At 36.8% G+C, this 19623-nt stretch overlaps 1 protein-coding gene across 1 annotated transcript in view; it reads left to right on the top strand.

The window, feature by feature from the left end:
* The first annotated feature begins 4466 nt into the window (after window positions 1-4466).
* Window positions 4467-19623, top strand: part of LOC307127435 (uncharacterized protein) — a 28287-nt gene continuing 13130 nt past the window's right edge. The window contains exons 1-8 of the mRNA XM_079818654.1: window positions 4467-4562; window positions 7433-7756; window positions 10261-10563; window positions 10639-10687; window positions 13788-13855; window positions 15631-15664; window positions 15748-15843; window positions 15972-16072. Of these exons, the coding sequence (XP_079674780.1) occupies window positions 4493-4562; window positions 7433-7756; window positions 10261-10563; window positions 10639-10687; window positions 13788-13855; window positions 15631-15664; window positions 15748-15843; window positions 15972-16072 (1045 nt within the window). The 5' untranslated portion in view covers window positions 4467-4492. The remainder of the gene's footprint in view (window positions 4563-7432; window positions 7757-10260; window positions 10564-10638; window positions 10688-13787; window positions 13856-15630; window positions 15665-15747; window positions 15844-15971; window positions 16073-19623) is intronic.

The raw sequence follows: 19623 nt of genomic DNA, 5'->3' as shown, positions 1-19623 counted from the left end.
TTGATGATGCTCTTAAAAGTGTAATGTTTTAGTAAGAGATGTGAAACAATCAACTAAATTTCCTCTGTAATCTTGATAGATTTCTCAGATTGAGCTGTATAGTGTGATGTATTATATATACTCACTCCATTTTGTTTATGTGGAAAAGTTGAACGTAACATGGTGGTCTTCTCTTAAAATGTACATTCATAAGGGTTAAAACGTACTCAGTTACTTATGTAACCTCGGTTCCCTGAGATAAGGGAAGGAGTACTGCGTCGAAGACGCATTATGATATATAGGTTTTCCTATTCTCGAATACTGAAGCATTTATAAAATCATGCAGTGCTACTGCACAGTCAAAACTGAGTCGAGACTTCTCGCGCGCTATTGGCTGGCCAGTGGTAACTGCATGAACCAATGGCAGAACAGCGTATCTGAGCGTACCTATGGGCGCTGCCCGTGGCGCTGAACACAGAAGCCCGCGAACTGAACGTAAAAGGCGAAGGGCTCCCTTAAAATACATTGTAATGCCCCAAAAACGTCAGGTTAATTCGACTGAAGCGAAGGTCACCCGTTGTTTTAGCGCCATTGCACGCAGTACTCCTTCCCTTATCTCAGGGAGCCGAGGTTACATAAGTAACCGAGTACGTTCCCTTTCGAACGGTCAGTCATACTGCGTCGAAGACGCATAATGGGAGCCTATTTAATCCCGCCGTGCTATGAAGCGCAATGGTATGTACTCCCTCAGCTTGAGCACTATAAGGGGGCCCAAGACTAGAGTTATTGACAGAAAATGATATGAGAACAGGGCTGTATGTTTTTTTGCACATAGCACTGGTGCTACAGAGGTTGAAAGTTTTTTAGCACAGCCCACAGAATTGTAGCACATGTATTAAATGTCTGTTACCATGTCTGAAAAATGCAAATAGTGCTATACAATAAAAATATTTAAGAATAAAAATAATAATAATAACAATTATTATTATTATATTTTACAGAAAACATAAATCATTAGAAAGGTCTAAGGTTTTATAATAAAATATTAAATTATGATAAAAAAAAGGTGTGACTGTAATGTCTTAATTTTTGTCTTATTTTATCTTATGTATTCACTGAGAAAGAAAAAAAGTACTGTACACGTTTCAACACAGCGAATCTATCACTGTACTACCGAATATTATAAAATAATATAATTTCTGCCTCATTCTGTGATGTGAAGCCTGTCAGATTACAAAAGAAGGTTATTTCAAACACTCGATTAAATGTTCTCTTTTGTTGGACAACAGGTTTGTAAACGCTTCTCATTACAAGTTTGGAGAGAGGTTGTTGCTTTTTTCTAATGCACATTAATGGAGCTTTAACACTGGGCATGTTTGCTGTGGTCATGTCCAAACGCGATTGTTCCCGGCGCCCCCCGCAGCGCTGGTCTGGTTTCACACTCAACTTGATTCTATCGAAACCCTTGTGCACTTATTCATCTTACGTCAACAAAAATGTGCACGGCGGATGATAGAAACACAGTGCTGTAAATATATTGTGTTTTTATTAATATGGTGCTATTATGCGCAGCTGAGTAAACGACACTTAGGTTTACTGTATGTGGGTCGCATGAAGTTAATTTGTTGCCCTGATTACACGCATATGCGCGAATACACTCGTATCCAAGGTAAATCATCAACACCATCATCCCTTACATGTGTTTTATTGAACTAAATATTCAATATGCTAAACTAATATGCTAAAACACATATGCAGGTTACGTTTCTTCCTGAACAAATATGCACCAGAGTCTGTGTTGCTTTCACATTCACGGGATTCGCGGGACAGTTCGAGTGCCACCTCCTTCAGAGTCTCGGGTTCGGTACCCCGGTGTGCACCGAGCCCGCGATTGACAGCTTTTACATTAGCATTTTTTCATGCAAACCGTGCCCCTTTTCCTAAAATGCCAATGACTCCATCTCAGTGCATGCAGAGATAGAGCAGCATTTATTGCGAACCTAATCGCCCTGAACAGTGCTGCACATCATCTACAGATATATTGATTTATTTAAAAATGTAAGCGATTTTCATAATTTCACAAAGACAAATCTCGATTTTGGTTTAATTTCAGTCAATCGTGCAGCCCTAGATTAACCTCACACGAGCACAAAACAAATTCTCCCTTCACTCAAACGAGCTCTGTCTCACATGCTAAACTGTATCGCACATGTGCTACTGGGGTAAATATATTCATCGCACAGACCGATTTTTTTGTAGCACGTGCGACATATATGTTGCACTGTACAGCCCTGGAGAATGTCGTCAATGTATATGATGACCCACTTGTTGAGCATATCCCGGAAGACGACGTTGATGAAAGCCTGAAAGACGGAGGGACTATTGACCAGCCCGAACGGCATGACCCGGTATTTATAGTGCCCTGTAGTGGTAGAGAAAGCGATCTTCCATTCGTCTCCCTCTCGAATGCGGATCAGGTTGTAAGCACTTTGAAGGTGTAGCTTGGTAAAATATTTGGCTGTACGAGTTGTTCAAAGGCGGCAGGGACCAATGGTAGTGGGTAATGAAACTTTACCGTGATCTCGTTGAGGGCCCGGTAGTCAATGCAGGGCCTTAGACCTCCATCTTTTTTCTTTACAAAGAAGAAACCAGCAGATGCAGGCTGCCCTAGATTATGGCTTGAACATTCACAGGCTTATTCTTTACTTTGAGTCTGGCAGGAATAGCAATATTGAGAGAGGTAGGTGGGGAACTCACCGCAGCGCCATTTCTGCTTGTGGGTTGTGTGGGGCATGAAGCTCTCAGATGGCCGGGTTGGCCTCAATAAAGGCAAAGATGGTGCTGAATACGTCTAGATGTTTAGGTCAGGACTATTATCCAACATGTGAAGTTTGGGGCAGATCGGACATTGTATGTCTGAGTTACAACAACTTCCTGTTTCGTGGTGTAAATCACATACATTATCACTTAGCCAAGTTTTGCTTGATTTAATGTTTCTAGCATGTTTGGGACTTTCTGGGAGTTTCTGGGAGTGAATTACAGTGTAAAGCATGCCATTTCAACAACTTTCTGTTTCATGGCGAAACATCGAACTTCGCCAGGCCCCCACGGACACGCCCTTCAGGGAAAACTCAAGATCTTCACATGCAATTTAACATCGCAAAGGCCTTTAGATTAGACTGTGCAAATATTATGTTGATCTGATTAAATCTCTAGGAGGAGTTTGTTAAAGTACAACGTCTGTAAATGGCAGAGAAAATTCGAAATATCTCTCTTCCTGTTGGGTTTTCTGATTTTGCAGCCAGGATGTTTTTTGTAGGTATTGAGCTTTTACATGTGTGTACCGAATTTCATACCTGTACGTGAAACGTAGCTCGAACAGCGCTTGATTGAAATTTTATATGTGGCGCTATTGAGCCATTTTGCCACGCCTAATTCTGAAACCCATTTCAGGCATAAATTTTCACCCCTTTTGACACGTGTGCAAAGTTTCATAAGTTTTCGAGCGTAATTAGGCCCTCAAAAATGCCATTCATTTGGGAGAAGAAGAAGAATAGGCTGAGCAATTACAATAGGGTCCTCACACCATCGGTGCTCGGGCCCTAATTACCAAAATGGTCAAAGTCATGCATTTCAACTTACAGTTGTCTGCTTTAATTAATCATTAGCTGATGATTTGCAAAGGTGTCATTATGTTATGACTTTACTTGTTGAGGCACATGACTAAACTATGGGGGGGTAAACATATACACTTACATGTTTATCTCTTTTAGTAGTGGTTTATGAAATTTCAAAGGGTTCCTGTAAAATGACACCAACATTTGGAATTTAGACCACTGTATGTGGGTATGGGAAGCTTTTCAATTTGGGTAGGCCAAATCCAGGCAGAAATCCCAAAAATGGTCCCAGAGCTTAAGCAGTTAAATAATTGTTAAGTAATATGCCATTGTGGTTATGGGTTTTGAATTAATTTTGAAAGAGTTAATAGTCATGTGCCTCAACAAGTAAAGTCATAACATAATAATACCTTTGCAAATCATCAGCTAATGATTAATTAAAGAGGACAACTGGAAGCTGAACTGCAACTTCGACCCGTTGTGGTAATTAACACATTAATTTACACTATTGGTTAATAAAATGTTATTATAGAATTACCACATTATGACACATTTAACTAATACAAATTCATATATTATTTAATCTATTAATCATATAGAATCTGCATTGGTTGCTGATGCAGTAATCATTAATAAATGGTTTAGTTCTTCATGAGTCATACATTAACTATTGATTATCTGTGCATTAGTTAAGCATGAATTAATGCATATTAGTGCAGCCGTATTGTAAAGTGTTACCAGTAAAATGTTAATTTGTGTGGTGTTGTGGCTAGTTTGAGCTGCTGCTGAAAATAGACTACTCTCCTCACTTGCTGATGATTGTGTGGTTTCAGGTGATATTTAAAGCTCGAAACAGAAGGAAACAGAGACACTGCAAGAAGTGAGCAGCTTCTCTCATGCACACGCACTGCACTACAGTCATGATTTACCCTCTGATTCTCTCTGGGATTTTACTTTACATCTCAGGTAAAACAAAATTATAATTCTGTTTAAAAAGCATTATTAAATCGTAAGGGTGGTTTGCCTACAGTGCTTCAGGCTACAGGGTGGCCGAATGACTAAAGAAACGTTATCAGCAAGATGGTATAGAAACCTGTACATTTCCTGTCTCCTACCACCCACTGCTACTTATACCAACAATGGAAATAAGCGATAGTTACAATAGAAATTTGAATACAAAATATGTGAGAGAGTGTTGCTATAGTGCTGTAGCAACTATGAGTCAGATAAAATAATAACTCAATGGGGAATTTGAATTAAAATGAAAGAGACTCGAATGACACTATAATTTATAAATAATTCAAAATTAATGTTTACACCTTAACTTATTCGTCCACCGATATGTAAGAACTTAAAGGGGACTCTGTTAAAGGGAAACAGGTCTATTCAGCTCAAATGAATGAATTAATGAATTCATAGGGAATTTTGAGAGTCTATTTTACAGTCGAGCAAATGACTCGTCCAGCGTTCATTTGAACGGGCCGTAAATACCAACTCTGCAGCGGATATTAATATCGAACAATAGTGAAACACTATTTAACAGCCAGGTAACTTAGATCGGCAGTTCAAGACATTAAATTCATAAGCACATAACACAAGAACAGTTATCTTTGAATACAAACGGAACTTTACTGATTACTCTAACACATCAAACTAATATCTAACATAAACACACGCACTCGCACATTCACACACGTTGCAGAAAGAAGGTAAGGAAAAGAATACGTTTTAAGAGAGAGAAAATATGAAATCCCAAGCAATATATGCATTTATGACACATGACCTGAAGAAACCATTGATCAGTAATTTAACCTCCTATCGTTTCTTAGGCAGGGTTATTGCATTTGATCTAATGCACCAGTTCAGCTCGGAATCTAGATGTATTACTTGCGTTTGTGTGTCGTCTCAGACAGGGGATTCTCTTTCCCCGCTGGGGAGGGGTTTTCCCGGGTCTTTGATTCACTGAAGGACTGTTCATGTCTTTTGATAGTCGTCTTGGGAAGCCAATCACGTGGCGTGTTGGCGGCTGGATGAAGTCTTGTGGGCCTTGTTTGAAGTTGAAACGCGCTTTTGGAGACTCGTCGTTGAGAAACTTTTGCAGCGGAACTTAACAGAACCCGAGACTTAACGGAAAGAAAATAAACTTTAAGTAAAAGAAAGGAAAGTGAGAGAAGAGCAGATCGCCTGAATTAAATCGTTGTTTAACCCATTTTCTCTGATCTTGGTCCGCCACGACTGTCAGATCGTCTCCTGGGAGCTCCCCGTTCAGAACTCAACTCTGGTCAAACTGCTAGGACTCAACTCATCTCTGAATGAACAGGCCTTGAACCAGCTCGAACTGCTGGCTCTGAACAGGCTGTGAACAGGCGTGAACAGAACTGTGAACTGAATTCTTTGTTCGTGTTCTGAGATTAAATTCAAATATTTGCCCATCCCCTGGATGGGTTCTGGCCAATTAGGGTTCAGGGGTGACTGTGTCTCCACCCCTCCCATAAAATTGGGTTATCTATAGTAATTTAGTTTCCTGCTCTTAAGCATAGAGTAAATTTAGACCTAATTTCTAACTATAAGGACATGATCAATTCTATAAAGATTTCATTCAGCTCATCTGTTGGATTATACCCATACGAACACAAAGGTATCAAACACGATGCCTTTTCATCCACTCATTCAATAGTTACATAATTGTATGCATTGGGAGTGATACACATGCATAATAGTCACGTGTATCAGGTGTAAACACACTAACAAGCTATGTCGAAGGCTATTTGAATGAAAGTCCAATAATCAGTGATTTGATGCACTCCATATGTAACAGTTTCTGTGAGTTTGCTTGGAGTTTTAGCTGTGTCACGTGGAGTTCATTTACCGGTCATTGAAAAGACAGAGATCTGGTTTGTTTCTTTGTCTTGTGATCACAACGAGTCCTCTGTCCTCTTTGTCTAAGTTTTGGACAAAAGTCCATAGGAAGTCGGTTAATTATTATCTACAACTAGTAGCTCCGGGCAGAATCGAGCCTCCGTCTCTCTGGTGATAAATGGTCGATTTCCTGGGGTCTGGAGCTGAATTTGGGCTTTGTGAAAGGGATGTTCATTTGATCGAATCATTTGGAAGATTCATTCATCTATATGTCTGCGCCCACAATCACTACAGTGTGATGATATTGTACTGCAATAGGTAGCACTTCAAAGTTAATACCGAATCAAAACTCGTTACTGTAGCACATTATTTGTAATTGATAGGGTTTAATGACAATATCTGGTTATGGTTACATTTAAACAGAAATGGATGTATGAGATGATAAAAACTTATACCATTAATCACACCCAGAATGTATGTAAAGTTACCTGAGGGATAGAAAGAGAGAGCGAGAAAGTGTAGAGAGAAAGAGACAAAGAAAAGAGGAGGCAAAGAAAAAGTGCCCAAAGAACAGGGCACAGAGTCTTCTTCTATCCCTTCCTTGGCCATGTGACTGAAACCCAAAGTGAGACATTCAAACTGACCAATCAGATAATTACAACTTCCCCCACTATACTAAAGGTGTGACAATTAGACCCCTGATGTACACACATCTTGACCTACAGGCCTTGATCACTATTAGGGTTAGGGTTAGGCCCTTGTGCCAAGAAAGAGAGGGTTGAAACAGTAAAGCAAATGTCTTTGTTCATTTTTGAATATCTTTGATAATCTTCAATCCTACACAATCATTGTACGGTTTGTTGTTAAATTGTTAAAATGTTTTGACTTGAATATTAAGCTATAATTTTACTAAATCAGTACATGTGCAGTTTGTGAGTGTTTTCTGTTTTCTCCCCTACATTTATACTTGTCTACAGGTGGTGCTGGAGTTAATACACTGTCACTTAATATAGCAGTGAAATCTGGATCATCTGGAATTATGCCATGTGTGTATGATAAACAACATAAAGAAAACCGCAAATATTTGTGTCAGGGGAGATATTGGAGCACTTGCAGTATATTGACAGATGCAAATAAGACAGGAAAATATTCCATCACTGATTATCCAGACCAGAGTATTTTTACAGTGCATTGGGACAATCTGCAGACCTCAGACTATGGATATTACTGGTGCGCTGTGGAGATTGGTGAATATGGCACCACAGATGCTGGTTATTATTGGTATCTGACGGTACAATCAGGTAAAGAACTTCTTTCCAAATTACCTTTTTTTCTGAGAAACATGATATATTATATAATATAAATATGAATTAATGAAGCTATAAGTAACGTTATATATGATTTAAAAGGTTAGAGTTGTTGTTGGGTTAGATGTGATAGATATTTATTTCTGTACACACAAGTAAAACGAACTGAAAAGGAAGAATGTGTTAACTGAAGGCGGTGACTAATGAAGAACCCATGTGACAGCAACTATTTTTAATTGCTAAGATATCATGATTGTTCTTCATTTACTGACGAATCAACACTAATTCTGTTACGCTAGTTCTGATTCTGATTCCTGTTTAAGATTCCGGTTCCTTGGAGTTTAGAAAGTGAATCTGATCAGAAACTGCTGCGAATGGTGTTTTGATTCATTAAAATATGGGCTGGCTCTTAATATTTCATTTGGAAATTGGAAAAGTCTCACAGCGCTGAATGGTTTAGACTCATAAAAAATAACCGACTTATAGGAGACATTTGTTTGGGAATCAGACTACTGGGGTGTGTTTCTCAAAAATACTTTTAGAAAAAATATCTTTATCGATATGCGCCCTCAATGAACACTTGCTGATCCCGCACTGGTGAGAGCTCCACTGCAGACTTCTTCCCGACAGTCAAAGCACTGTTATGTCACGAAAGTGCGGACTCGTAGGAAGACAGCAAGTGTTAAAGGTGACATTTGTGACGGGGCCTATTTTTTAATGCACTGAAAAGAACCGTTTTATAAGAGTAATTTGTTCTGTATTTGGATCACTCTCATCGCTGAATGTAGATTAAAAAAGCAGTTAACCCTCTATAGTGCACCATTGCCATATGGCAACAATTATTTACTCATTTCATTGTTATTCAGAAGAAAATACAATAAATTGCACTATGGGAATTAAAAGGGCAGGCCTTAAAGTATTAGTTCACCCAAAAATGAAAATTAGCCCATGATTTACTCACCCTCAAGTCATCCTAGGTGAAAATGACATTCTTCTTTCAGACGAATAAAATCTGAGTTATATAAAAAATGTCCTGGCTCTTCCAAGCTTTATAATAGCAGTGAATAGTTGGGTCATTTTTGAAGTCCATAAAAGTGCATATATCCATCATAACTGCTCGATATAAGAGCTCTTCATCATATGACTGCTCTACTCTGGGGAGTTCTGAAGAGAAGTGGCACGTTTGTGTATGAAAAATATCCATATTTAAAACTTTATAGACTAAAATAACTAGCTTCCTGCGGTCAGCGGTGCGCTTCTGTATTCGTCAATACGCATGCGTCAAGGGTTCAAGGGTCAAGGGTTACTCTTTCACCGTAACTTTTTACTCTTTCACTTGTGTACCGCTGACCCTTTAAGGCAGCCAAAGATGTGCTGTTTTTAAGTGAAATTACATTTGAATGTTCCTCCAAAACTCTCTTTTCCCCGGTCACCCTCACATGGAAGACACCGGTTGAAGTGCTACAGAAATTGCTCTGTTAACCTCATTTGTAAACAACTCTTCTCAAGGGGGATTTTTTTGCAGCATCTTTGATAAGTAAATTAGCTATATTTATTCACAAAACTTTGTCTAACATAGTTTTACTGTAAATTGAGAAAATGTCAATGTTGCCAGATGGCAACGCTGTACCAAGTGGAGTTGCAGTAATGTATTTCCCCATTGGGATTTTTTTGTAGCATCAACAATACAATTGCAGTTATTTATTTAAAGTGTTTATTGCAGTATAGTTGTGTTTATGTATAAGTAACAAAATAATTTCTTCTTTTCAGAAAATTAATACAGCAATATTTTAAAGAAAGGGCAATAGGAAGTGGTGGAAGTAGTGCAGAGTTAGCTCTTCATGTGATGAGAGTGAGGATGAGTTAGCCAAATTATAGGGATGAAATTATGAGGATCTACTTATTTTTGGTTTCCATGAGTCCCAAGTATATACATCTATCAAATTCTAAAATAAATGTGCATTTAAATATTTAAAAAATCATAATTTTATAGAAAAACTACTTTTTTGACCATTTACAGCAGTGCCATTTGGCAACTTTGACATTTTCTTAATTTACAGTAAAACTATGTTAGACAAAGTTGATTTGGCAACGTTTCCCTATTTTTCTTTTTCAAAAATCTTATTTGGTTTGTATTGAAGCCATTTCATGTAATAAAAACTTATTTTAAAAAATATTGAAACAATATTAACATAACGCATCCCATTAACTGGTATCAGTACAAGATACATTTTTTTTAAATCCAGAAATGGAAATTGTTATTTTTTATTTAGCTGCAGTCAGAGTATTTGTTCCCTGTGCATCAGTGAAAGAATACATGTTCGATAAAATGTCATCTTTATTCCTAACTGTTTAAAACAAGAAACGGTTTTGAATAAAGTGTTACCGACCGGAGAAGTATAAACACTTTATAATATCAAGGTAATTTAGATATTTACATTATATAGCCAATAAGACAATTGACTGACAAATCTGATTGTCTTTTTGACTGTGTTCAGCTCCTGATGTGTCTGTGGTGAACAGCAGTGTATCTGGACATGAAGGTGGTAATGTCAGTGTCCAGTGTTTCTACAGTTCTGGATATCAGAAGAAACTCAAACAGTGGTGCAGATATAAAGATCAGAGCTGTTACACAGTGACTGACACATCCCAGAATCCATCAGTCCGGATCAGTGATGATGGGAGAAGCTCCTTCACTGTGCTGATGACTGGACTGAGACTCAGTGATTCTGGATGGTACCTGTGCTCTGCTGGAGATCGGCAGGTTCCTGTTCAAATCATTGTCAATAAACCCAAACATGGTAAGATCACAAATCAATTCAGCTATAAAAATGGTGACACTCTTAAAACTAACCTCATGTTTTTCTCCTTTCAAGCAGTGACAAATGTCCCAACAGCCACACCATCTGAGGCTGAGACAGACATGTAGGTGTAATTTGACATTTTTTTTTGACCATTTAACCCTCAAAAGACCTTCATATTACAGCCCTTAATTGGTCCTTCGTGGACACTTTTGGGCACAGGGTCTGAGGTGTGACCTCAATTTTTTTTTTAAATAAATGTTATATCAATATCTTCAATAATATAAAAACTATCAATTTATGCAGATTTTTTTGTTGTTGTTGAATTTGTTGTTTGTTGAATTTATTTACCACTAAAAGTACCATATTTTTATGTAAAATATGTATATTTTATATATATTTTTTATATATATTTAATATTAATTTAACTTAAGTTGAAAAAAAAAATTCAGGTATATTCAGAGAGCCAAAACCTAAAAATGTGATGACTTTGGTGACATCTGGTGACCTATGTTGGTATAAAATTACATCTTTTCAGTAGCCACTAGATGGCAATAATAGTACCCAATGGCAACATTAAGCATAGCTGCATAAAGGCTGAACTTTATAAATGTTTTTATGAATTTTAACCTCTTAAGTTTTACATTTTATCACAAGTTAAAATTGTAAATAAAAATAAAAAAAACATCTTTGTTGTTTTAGACTATACAAACATGCCAAAACATGCTTTGACAAATCTGACCGTGCAATGAGAAAAAGACAAAGTAATTAATAATAATAATTTGTTACATTTATATAGCGCTTTTCTAGGCACTCAAAGCGCTTTACATAGAAGGGGGGAATCTCCTCAACCACCACCAATGTGCAGCATCCACCTGGATGATGCGACGGCAGCCATATTGCGCCAGTACGCCCACCACACACCAGCTGATTGGTGGAGAGGAGACTGAGGGATGATACCAATCGTATATATACATATGGGGATGATTAGGAGGCCATGATGGACAGGGGCCAATGGGCAGATTTGGCCAGGATGCCGGGGTTACAGCCCTACTCTTTATCGAAGGACATCCTGGGATTTTTAATGACCACAGAGAGTCAGGACCTCGGTTTAACGTCTCATCCGAAGGACGGTGCTTGTTACAGTATAGTGTCCCGATCACTATACTGGGGTGTTAGGACCCACACAGACTACAGGGTGAGCGCCCCCTGCTGGCCTCACTAACACCTCTACCAGCAGCTACCTAGTTTTCCCAGTTGGTCTCCCATCCAGGTACTAACCAGGCTCAGCCCTGCTTGGCTTCAGTGGGAAACCAGTCTTGAAGTAGGAAAGTAGGAAATCATGTATAATTTTTTTTTTTTTAACAAAATCATTACATTTAAATAACTCAAAATTAACAATAAACCTAACAATAACAACAAAAAAAGTAAGCGTTAACTTTCTGGTAAGTGTAAACAATGTGAACCTGACAAATATGCTTACATGCACTTGTGGCAGCAGGTAATTGTAACAGAGTGTTCTTTGCAAATAAATTCTTTGCATTTTTTGAAGACAATGCTGTTTTTTTTCTTGTGCTGTACTAAAACTCTTTGCCATTGTGCTGCTTCAGAATGAACTGAAAAAGCAACTGCCACTGAGGTTTAGGCAGCATGCAGCAGACATGTTTTGTTTGTAAGCAACAACAAATCTTGCAGCAGTGCTTTGATCTGACTTTGAAGTGTGTGTGTATGTGTGTGTGGGCATGTTTTTGTGAAATATCAGGACACAAATGTGTATAATGACCTGGGTATTACAAAAAGAGGGTGAAATATGAGGACGTTCCCCATGTCCTCACTTTTCAAAATGCTTATAAATCATACAAGGTTTTTTTCACAGAAAGTAAACTGTGCAGTTTCCTGTGATGGGTAGGTTTAGGGGCAGGGGCAGTGTAAGGGGATAGAAAATACGGTTTGTACGGTATAAAAACCATTACGCCTATGGAATGTCCTCACATTTCACAAAAACAAACGTGTGTGTGTGTGTGTGTGTGTGTGTGTGTGTGTGTGTGTGTGTGTGTGCGCGCACGCTCGCAGTGGCTAATTGGCACATTAAAAAAATGCTCTCTGTCATTCGCTCATTCAATTCTTTGTTTTTGAATGTGTGAGTGACACAGTGGATAAAAAAAAGCCTTGTTATAGGCTCATTGAATGCTTTGTGTGTGTGTGTGTGTGTGTGTGTGTGTGTGTGTGTGTGTGTGCATGTGTGAGTGTTTGCCACATTCAGAATGTTATACAGACTTGCCTCATCATTTATGTGTATGTATGATCTGCATTGTGTTGGATTTATTAAATTTTTTTGGACAAATGGAAAAAAAAAGCTCTGAAATCTATTAAATTCCCATTAATTCCTATGGGTGCCCATTTTTGTCCACAAAGGCCCAATTAAGGAGTTTTTTTTTTCAACCACTTAACATTATAAAATCGAGTCAATTTAGTGTGTTCAGGTGGCAAACTTGGAACAAGTAGCCAAGTCTTGTACCGCTCAGATTAAGGGAAGTATTTTTAAAATTAAATAAAAAAAAGATTTTGCCCACTTTTGTCCCGAAGGTCTTTTGAGAGTTAAAAGAACCAAACACATACAAATTGTGTAGCCAGAAAATTTGAGTTAACCCTAGAGTTGTAAAAAGGTCAGAGCGTCCAGTTTTTGCTGTGACATTATTACTGTATGATTCTCTAGTTAAAGTGATGTACTGTATTATTGATTATAATTATTTATTAATTAAAACATGCAATTCATGGCCTTTTATTTGATGAAACTTTCCTTTACTGTTCGCTCTTTTACACACAATAGCAATTAATGGGATCTACTTTCAAGCATCAACAAAGGTCACAGATAATAAATAAATAATAAAGGCCTTCTGAAGCAAACTGATGGGTTTTTGTAAGAAAAATATCCATATTTAAAACCTTCCGTATTCAACTTACGAAAAAAGCGTAACTGGCGCGACGATGACATGTGCGTAAGCATTTTGAACTGTGAGAGGCGCTACACTTTCTTCAAAAGTTGAATACGGAAGGTGGTCCACCGGACTCTAGATGTTTCACTTTATAACGTGTTGAGGGTGAGTAAATTATGGGATAATTTTCATCTTTGGGTGAACTATCCCTTTAAGAGAAAACACAACACAATATCAAAGAGTCCGAAACGTGACATTTTGTCTTTCTCTTTTTACATTGTTTTGCAGGCTCACAACTCAGACATCTGCTGAGGATTTCAACAGGAATCCTACAAGTATAAATAAAATAATACACAGTAAGGAGCAGCTGAACTGGGTTGATCAGATTAAAAAAAAAAAATCTTCAAAATTACTCAGGAACAATAATGTGTTTTAATAACTAATTATGATATGAAATGTGTAAAATCATTTATCCATCAGAAAAGACAATGTAGAATAATTTGGAGACAATTGTTGATTAGATGCACCTCATAAAATGGAAGCCCATTTCAGACACATAAGATCGATTTTTTATTTTTTTACTTTAATAATTATTATTTACTAAAGAATGATTTATGAGATAAAAAGTCATTATTGTAACATAAAAATTGAAATTAGGACATAAAAGTCAATTGTGACAAAAGTTTCAATTTTGAGATAAAAGTCATAATTATGAGTTTTATGACATAAAAAAAGCTGCAGATTGACATAAATCAAAATTAAAGCATAAAAAGTCTTATTTATGCCAAAAATTTAAATTTCATAAGTATCAAATTTAGTAAATCATAATTATGACCAAAAAACTGACATGAAATATAAACTCAAATAATAAAGATTATTAGATTAAAGTCATAACTATGACTAGCCTGGCGTGGCCATACTCAATTCTAGTCAGAATTTGAGTCTGGTACCGCTCCATTGAGCTTTGATTATGGGGCGTGTTTCAACCGAGCCAGGAAAGACCTCAATTGGATAGACCCACAACCAATCAGAGCAACGGAGCGACGCGTAACGTTAGTTGTCAAATGTCAACAGAACTCAACTGCACTGTTACCAAGTCCGTGTTTTTCTCCATGTCTGCGGGTTGAAGCGACCCCAATTATGTGATTATATAAACCCAGGAATGCGAATTTTAGCAGGCAACCTTGCCAAAATAACATATTTTGCCAACCAAACGTTTTGAGTAGCAATTGTGCGCGACATTGCAAAAACACTTGGAAACCCTGTCTGCACGCACGCATGATTAAGTAACGTTACAAGAAAAACATGAGTGTAAACGATCTTTGGCAGTAATAAAATAATTTAAGGATACACAGAATACTTACCAACACGATCATCGTTTCTGAGAGAAATAGTAAAGGTGAACGCATATACGAACAAGTTCTCCGTTTAGGATAAGAGCAAATTCAACCCAAGAGCCTTCGATGACGTGGATGATTACGTTACTGTTGATCATCTGTCCATCATCGTCTAAAGCCCGCCCTGACAATTTATTTGGTCCGAACAGTTTCTGTTCGGGCATAATTCCTCCTCTATGGAGCGAGTCCAGACCGAATTGCCCGAGCAAAACATTTTGTGGGCGGGGCTAAATTCGGCTGGCATCCAGGCTAAACTATGACAATAATTGAAATGACATATATGAAAAAGTATAAAATCTTCCTTTAGTATATTATAATTATGACATAAAACGTCTAAATTATAAGATAAAAAGTCATAATTATGACAGTCAAATTTTTGGCCCGGTTTATCAGACAAGGCTTAGACTAAGCCAGGATTAGGCCTTAGTTCAATTAAGGACATTTAAGTATCTTTTATAAACATGCCTTAGAAAAAAACATTACTGGTGTGCATCTTGAGACAAAAATTGCACTGACATTTTAAGATTGCTTTCAATAAAAACAGCTCAAACTTTCACTTTATTCTGGGACTAGTTTAAGCCTGGTCTGTGAAACCGGGGGTATATGTCATAATTATGATTTACCAAAGCATTTTTTTTTCTTGTGTGGTGGAAATGGGCTTTTATAACAAACAGCTTCTTTCATTAATGATAACATTTTGATCAAACTAATAAACTTGTTTCTGTTTTTGGCAGCAATGATTACTGATTTAAGATCTGAGACACACATGTAAGTGTGAATATTGTTATTCAGTCATTCATAACAACTGATATCAAACTATTACATGTCACCAATTATATTTTTAATTGCAGTTATGAAACCAACCCATCTCTAACAGAAACTTCAGGGACTATTAAAGCAGAAACACACAGCAAGGATGAGCAAAACAAGGATGTAAGGCATGTAAAGTAAGGCATTTGCTTTTATTGTTTCTCTAAATTAGAAATGAAGCTTAAACATATTAATTTGCTAGTACACATTAAAAGTGAGACCAGTTCTGTATGATAAACACAAATATGTCTCTCTGTCACTACAGGCATGATGTGACTCTGCTCGTGTTTCTTGTAGCGACGCTTGTGCTGTCCCTGTTTCTTTCTCTTGTTGTAATAGTAACCTGGAGGCTGGGAAAGAAGCCAGGTGAGTTTTCTATTGTTTCATTTACAGCTACTTAACAAATAAATTGAGTAAATGGACATATATATATATATATATAGATTTGAGTTGAATTTATTTCATTACAGTATGTGAGACGAAAGAGACTGTAAAGTGACTCGAGGGTATGAAACTAGCACAATTACAAAAACAGGGACAAAAACTGCATCATGACACAAATACATTTGACAACAGAATGATACGACTGACCAATCAGAATCAAGTATATCAAGTAAATGATTTTTTATACCTTTTGTATATTTCACTCATAAACCCCTGTCAACTTTAATTGTATCATCTTAAAAATAAAAGTTCCAAAAGGGGGTTTTCGCAATGATACCATAGAAGTACTTCAGTCACAGTGCATCCGGTAGTATTCTCAGCACTTCACTTTTTCCACATTTTGTTATGTTACTTACAGCCTTATTCCAAAATAGATTAAATTCATTATTGTTTTCCTCAATTCTACAAACAATACCCCATAATGACAACGTGAAAGAAGTTTGTTTGAATTCTTTGCAAGTTTATAAAAAATAAAAAACGAAAAAGTATTCACAGCCTTTGCCATGACACTCAAAATTGAGCTCAGGTGCGTGTTTGAGTAAACTCCACAAACAGCGATTGAAGTTCACCCAACTCAAAAATGTACGTTAAAATCATAAGTTGTCACAACATAAATAGTCGTGTTTACTTAATGAATTACAGAACAAAGTATTTTTTGTTTGCAAAATTATCTATAGGCCTATATTGATTCATTATACATTATTAAAATAATCTAATTAAATAAAAGACACATTTTTTAAAATTTATTTATTGAAAAAGTTTGTGTCCGATGCACAACAATGACAACATAGCACCAAGTCTCATAATTTAATAAATGCCAAATTAATTAACATACCAATGTATATTAAAGAAAAAAAGCCTGCAGGTTTAGTTCATAAAAAAATGAAAAGTCAGTCATCATTTATTTACCCTTATAGGTTGAATGCAAAGAACATTTTTGAAGAATGCTGGCAACTAAAACAGTTGAAGGTAGCCATAAAATACTATGGCAGTTCTTTTTTGTTCAGCAGAAGAAAGAAACAGTTTTGGAACAACTTGAGGTTAGATGTAGTAGATGACAGAATTTTCATTTTTGGGTGAATTAAACTTTTAAAGCAAAGGTTGAAACCAATAAATACTTAACATGAATCTAAACATTGACATAAAACAGTATTATTTTAGTCATTAACTATGAAAGTATATTATAAACAGTTTCCAGTGGAAGAATGTCATTAAAATGTTGCCATGACATTTGCAAAAAGGCTTTGTCCATTTAACAAAATTTAGACTTTAGTGACTGCACTCTTGCAGAAACAGTACCACCAAGATCCATGAAAATCTTCTGAATCAATTTGAAAGTTCAGTTCTCCTGGATATTCCATATTCAGTGCATACATTAGTCTGAACAAGTAAGCGAATGCTGCTGGTTGATTAGTAATGTCCTCAAGAACAATGGCCTCTTCCAGGATTATGGCTAAATTGGTCACAGTTGGTAGTGATGTAACAGGCAACATCATCTTCGACCAGTTTCTGATCTTTACACCTTTACACCGTTCCTGCATGTCTTGAGACACCATTTTGAATGAATGCAAAAAGGCCTTGAACACATGTCAAATCTCACTGCATGTACATGACTGAAAGGTCCCTAAAGGCCAAGTCCAAGTCAAGTCTCAATATTTGTGTTTATTTTTAACAAGAATTCTTTCAGCTAGTTATTGTAATTAACACATGTCTTGAAATATCAAAACTGATTTCTACTTTTAAAAAAATGTCTAATAAGGCAAGGCATTTTATTTCTTAAGCACATTTAAAACAGCTACTGCTGACCAAAGTGCTGTACAATCTACCACTTTGGACAATGAAGTACATAAACGTCATCTTCCATAAAAAAGATAATATAATATAATAAAATACATAAAACTGACAGGAAGACAAATTAATAAGCTTAAATCAATTACTTAAATAATTAATTATTCGCTATAAAAACTATTACTTATTACTTTTAAAATATATAACATTATACCATTTGGAATGCAGAGTCACTACGAGAAAAAAAACGCGCTGTGTTTTTTGAGCTTTGAGTTACCATAGTTTGCTGTAGTTCTTAAGCCGTGATGGGTAATGTAGTCTTCCAGTGAGCGCCGGCGGTAAAATATCTGTGTATAGACAAGCGTTACAGTAAACAATACAAATAACATTCCCGTCAGTGTGTCGTTAATACATACCAGTGACTCTGCAGAAACGCTGGATTGACTAGGCAGGATGCCGCTCGTCAGCATTGGAAAGCAATCAAAAGTGCACGAAATCGGCAACACTGGTAAATTAGATCAGGCCATCAGTTTGGGAAGAGCACAATATACATCATATATGACAAATAACATACAGTCAAATATAGAAATGATTAATGCATAACAGTGATTCTGCAGAAGCATTGTGAGCACACCACCACCGACCAGCATCAACCCTCCTTCTTCTTCTTCTTCCTTATTTTGGCGATTCCTATCAATTTAGCGCATTACCGCCACCTACTGTGAACTTGATCTAGAGAATGTGTTCAAACTGCGCATGCGTTCTGGGTTCAAACTGCGCATGCGCTCTGGGTTCAAACTGCGCATGTGCTAACAAACTTCTTTGAAAACTAAAATTAACACTGCATGAAAAGTGGGATTTTCGTCAGTATGTGGCACTGTAGATTGCCGTGGAACTTCAGGTTTACGACTGTGCACGGCAATTTGCAGGCAACACCGAAAACTGCCGTAAATTGTTGGAAATTGACGTGGACCTTGCTTGGCAGTTGTCCCCCCATGACCCCCCCTCCCCTTCATTCTAGGGGAGGCTTTATCATGTAAATGAACATGCTGTGAGCTACACAAATGCAAATCAGAGTAGCAGCAGGGGGAGTTTTATCTAGGTTCTGAATTTTTTTAACTAAAACAAGTTTAAAGTTTAAGTTAAAATGTTAACTTAAATTTAAGTTAAATGTACTCGTTTTAGTTCACATTACTACATTTTTAGGGCAACCAGTTTGCTCCAATTTTTTAAGTAGATTCAACTTGTCCGGGCTCACAGTGTAGATTTAATTACTCTGTATGTCATTAGCAATAACCAATGTTATGTAAAAAAAAAAAAAAAAATACAGGACAGCAGTTCATGTCTTCAACCTTTAGAGAGGTTATTTGATGCAACAAGACAATGAACCAAAGCACACAAATAAATCAAGTAAAGCATACAGTTTACATACCAAAATAAAATTTTCCACCCTGCACTGTGAATAATTTTTTAAATGGCTATTAATCATAAATGTGAAAAGTACAAGTTTGTGTGTTTTTCTGTAATTGTCATTTAAATTGAGCTCACACCACATTTTATGAATTATCAATGCAGATTTTCAAGAGGTGGTTTCCTGGACAGGGTTTAAATTATGCCAAGAGTAGGCCTTAATCTAGTTAATCGCGAGTTAAAAAATTGTTGCCTGGAGCAAAGATTAAGCACAG

Source organism: Gobio gobio (assembly GCF_949357685.1).
Source record: "Gobio gobio genome assembly, chromosome: 6".
Classification (NCBI taxonomy): domain Eukaryota; kingdom Metazoa; phylum Chordata; class Actinopteri; order Cypriniformes; family Gobionidae; genus Gobio; species Gobio gobio.
Note: the sequence above shows the minus strand (reverse complement) of the source record. Positions and strands in the feature narration are given on the sequence as shown.